The sequence below is a fragment of the Somniosus microcephalus genome, chromosome 4, assembly GCF_052327205.1.
Source record: "Somniosus microcephalus isolate GS21.2 chromosome 4, FLI_Smic_1.0, whole genome shotgun sequence".
In the NCBI taxonomy this organism is placed as follows: Eukaryota; Metazoa; Chordata; class Chondrichthyes; order Squaliformes; family Somniosidae; genus Somniosus; species Somniosus microcephalus.
The window spans coordinates 59,757,854-59,762,052 of record NC_140990.1 but is presented as its reverse complement, the minus strand read 5'-3'; the positions used below and the strand labels follow the sequence as shown (position 1 = coordinate 59,762,052).

The 4,199-nt window shown below is 53.6% G+C and overlaps 1 protein-coding gene across 1 annotated transcript; it reads left to right on the top strand.

The window, feature by feature from the left end:
* Positions 1 to 441: 441 nt before the first annotated feature.
* Positions 442 to 3,048, top strand: LOC147119004 (uncharacterized). Its single transcript, XM_085984745.1, has 2 exons — positions 442 to 773; positions 1,754 to 3,048. Exon 2 carries the CDS (start codon positions 2,118 to 2,120, stop codon positions 2,706 to 2,708), a length of 591 nt encoding a protein of 196 aa, XP_085840871.1. The 5' UTR covers positions 442 to 773; positions 1,754 to 2,117; the 3' UTR covers positions 2,709 to 3,048.
* Positions 3,049 to 4,199: the final 1,151 nt, after the last annotated feature.

Here is a 4,199-nt window from a genome sequence, read left to right as displayed (position 1 = left end):
GGTCAGGGAACGCCTGTAAATAGAGGAGAAATGGAGACTGGTCAGGGAGCATCTGCAAATGGAGGAGCCATGATGACTGGTCCGGGAGCATCTGTAAATGGAGGAGAAATGGTGACTGGTCAGGGAGCACCTGTAAATGGAGGAGAAATGGTGACATGGTCAGGGAGCGCCTGTAAATGGAGGTGAAATAGTGACTGGTCAGAGAGCATCTGTAAATGGAGACTGGTCAGGGAGCGTCTGAAAAAAATAAATAAAACCCGGGGGGACGCAGGCTGCACACACCCCGAGTGGGGCCCCAGGTCCCATTATTAAAACACTCAACATTATCCGCTTCACAAACACCCGGGGTGGGCCTCAGGTCCCGAACAAGAGCCCGCAGACCGGGCGTTTGCCCCGAGCGGGGCGGCAGCTGCAGGGCTTTCTCCCGGTGACAGGCCCGGGGTAACGGCCGCCATCTTGAGAGGCTCGGGGCAGCAGGGCGCATGCGCGGCCCCCTTGGCCAGGAACCAGGAGGAGAGAATCTTGTCAATTTCTATCCTGGACTCACAGTGATGGCTTTTGTAAACTCCTTTTACAGGCTGTGAGAAGGGCAGCATTTACACACTGCAAACTCAAACCAAACATCACATCAAGATCTGACAGAGTCACTCCATTCATCAGGACCCGGATATCATCGGCCTCTGAATGTGGAAGGAGAAATGTTTGCCTGTTCTGTCTGTGGGAAAAGTGAGCTGAGCATGCGCGGGCCTTGGCAGCAGCCGCTGACACATCAGGTGAGAGAGCTCAGGGAGCGGGTTCATGAACCCCGGGGGGACGCGGGCTGCTCACACCCCGAGTGCGGCCCCAGGCCCCATTATTAAAACACTCAACATTATCCGCCCGCCGCTTCCCGGTTTCTCCCGATTCGCTGAGCAAAGGGGCCCCGCGCCAAACTCCGGGACAGACAGGAAGTCAGGGAGCGTCTGTAAATGGAGGAGAAATGGTGACTGGTCAGGGAGCGTCTGTAAATGGAGGAGAAATGGTGACTGGTCAGGGAGCATCTGTAAATGGAGGAGAAATGGAGACTGGTCAGGGAGCGTCTGTAAATGGAGGGGAAATGGTGACAGGTCAGGGAGCGTCTGTAAATGGAGGAGAAATGTGGACTGGTCAGGGAGCGTATGTAAATGGAGGAGTAATGGTGACTGGTCGGGGAGCATCTGTAAACAAAGGAAAATTATTTATTATTTTGGGGCTTGGATTGTGTGAATAACTACATCACTAATTTCAATTAGATTCTTTTCCGTGCCCCAGCTCCTGTAAATACTGGCTGGAAAGGTGACGGACTCTCAGGAGGCTCCACACCGCTAGCTGCTCGTGTGTCAGTGAGCTCCCATCAGATTAATGTGCTTCTGCTGTGTGTGTGTTTAACAAAGTGTCCAAAGCAATTCAAAAGGTGGGGAACCAATGAGTGTAGAACTGAATCCATTCAGAGTCAGCACCTTCAGGGGAGGAGAGTGAGGAGAACCAGCGAGTGTAGAACTGAAGCCAGCCAGAGTCAGCACCTTCAGAGGAGGAGGAAAACTGTGAACAGACGAAAAAATGTTGGAGATGGTGCGATGGGTTTGGATTTCAGCACAGGGAGGAGGGAGAGTGTGTGGGACGGGGATTTACAGCTTTGGGGGAACGAGAGACAAGAATGTTTCATAGAAACTAGAATTGTCTTCTGAATTTCTATCCTGTACTTAGTGATGACTTTTGTAAACTCCTTTTACAGGGTGTTAGAAGGGGAGGATTTACAGATGGGAAACTCAAACCAAACATCACATCAAGATCTGACAGAGTCACTCCATTTATCAGGACCTGAATATCATCGGCCTTTGAATGTGGAAGGAGAAATGTTTGTCTGTTCTGTCTGTGGGATAAGATTTCAAACATCAGTGTGACTGGAAAAGCACCGAGACACACAAACCCGAGAGAGAGTGTTCCAGTGCACTGACTATGGAAAGAGCTTTAACCAGTTACACAGCCTGAAAAAACATTGCACCATTCACAGCGGGGAGAAACCGTACACGTGTTGTGTGTGTGGACGAGTCTTCAACTGATCATCCAACCTGGAGAGACACAAGGACACCCGCACCATGGAGAAACCATGGAAATGTGAGGACTGTGAGAAGGGATTCAATTCCCCGTCCCGGCTGGAAATTCATCGACGCAGTCACACTGGGGAGAAGCCGTTCACCTGCTCCGAGTGTAGGAAGGGATTCAGTCAGTTATCCCACCTCGCTACACATCAACTTGTTCACACTGATAAGCGACCATTTAAATGTTCTGACTGTGAGCAGAGCTTTAAAAGCACAGCTGATCTCCTGAGACACCAGCAAGTTCACACTAGGGAGAGGCCGTTCACCTGCTCCATGTGTGGGAAGGGATTCACTCGGTCATCCAACCTGTTGACACACCAGCGAGTTCACACTGGGGAGAGACCGTTCACCTGCTCCGAGTGTGGGAAGGGATTCACTTGTTCATCCCACCTGCTGATTCATCAGCGAGTTCACACTGGGGAGAGGCCGTTCACCTGCTCCGTGTGTCAGAAGCGATTCAAACGTTCATCTCACCTGCTGACACACCAGCGAGTTCACACTGGGGAGAGGCCGTTTACCTGCTCCGTGTGTGGGAAGGGATTCACTCAGTTATCCCACCTGCTGGCACACCAGCGAGTTCACAAGTGACTGCAGGGGTTGGATTCTGCTGTTATTGCTGCTGTTAATCACATCCAGGACTGAACCATGTTCATTATGAAATTTGGGGTTTGTTTCTTGCCACATTGGGGAAACACTGTGTGTATGTAGATAAACCTGTGTAATCCCCTTTTAACTGCTGTATTCCCCTCCCCCTGCAAGACAGTTGCAAGCTGAGAGGAATAAGGCACGTTCAGACTTACCTGCTGCTGATAGAAGGAAAACCAATCAGGTTCCAGCAGGTGACCAATCCGTGAGTCATCACAGGTTCGCGGGCTTCACGAATTCAGTACTGTATTGTGAGAGTTGGAGTAAAGACCTATTTCTTGTAGCTCGCTGTGTTGCCTATTTCTTTACGCGGGAGACTGTAGTCCCCCACATTGGTAACCCCGAATGTCGGCGGCCGAAGCCCCCGACTCACGCAGCCCTACAGAGGCCAGCAACGACCCGATGGCAACCAGCAGCAGCTTGATGTCGGCCAGCGCCGCGTCCTTGAAGCTCCCCACCTTCTGGGAACACCAAGTACCAACTTGGTTCGCGCACTCGGAGGCCCAATTCACCCTTCGCAGGGTTCAAGATGATGAAGTAAGGTACTTCCACGTAGTCTCAGCACTAGCAAGCTCTACCGCCACCGAAGTTCTCGACCTGCTGGGGAACCCACCACAGACCGGCAAGTACTCAACCATTAAGGGCCGCTTGCTGCAGGCTTACGGCCTGTCCAAGGAGGAGAGGGCCCGCAGGCTTCTCTCACTACCAGGCCTCGGCGATTCTACCCCGACCCAGTTGATGAGCCGGATGCTTGCGCTCCTGGGCTCTGAACCGCAGTGCTTTTTGTTTCGGGCCCTTTTCCTCAGCCTGCTTCCTCAGCAGGTACAGACTGCCCTTGCGGGGTCCCCGATCACAGACTGCGTACAACTGGCAGCCGCCGCGGACAAAGTTTTCACCGTCGCCCAACTCGGCTGTGCAGCCGCAAGGCTCCCCGACACCACCGAGCGTGCGCCACCACGCCAGGCCGCAGAACTATGCTACTACCACGCGCGTTTTGGCCACAAGGCCCAACGCTGCAAAGCACCCTGCTCTTTCGATCAAACCAAGATGGCCGCCCGGCCCAACGCACCAGCCCCGCGCTGCCGCCTAGGCCCGCTTGACCGCACCCCCGCCGCCGTGATGGCCATTGGCACCGCAGGTAAACTGCTGTACATAACCGACTCTCTTTCAGGGTGCAGATTCCTTTGCGACACCGGAGCCCAATGCAGCATTATTCCTGCCTCCCAGCTCGACATCCAGGCAGGCCACAGCGGCCCACCCCTCGTGGCGGCAAATGGCGCAGCCATCGCTACTTTCGGAAAGCGACGGGCCGAGGTTTGTTTCAATGGCCAGCGATTTATATGGGATTTCGTGACGGCCTCGGTGGCACATCCTTTGCTGGGCACCGATTTTCTTTGCGTCCACGGACTTCTGGTCGACGTCCACGACAGGCGC

Coding starts and splice junctions, on each gene's coding strand:
- LOC147119004 (XM_085984745.1), top strand. CDS start 2,118: ATGGAGAAACCATGGAAATGTGAGGACTGTGAGAAGGGATTCAATTCC.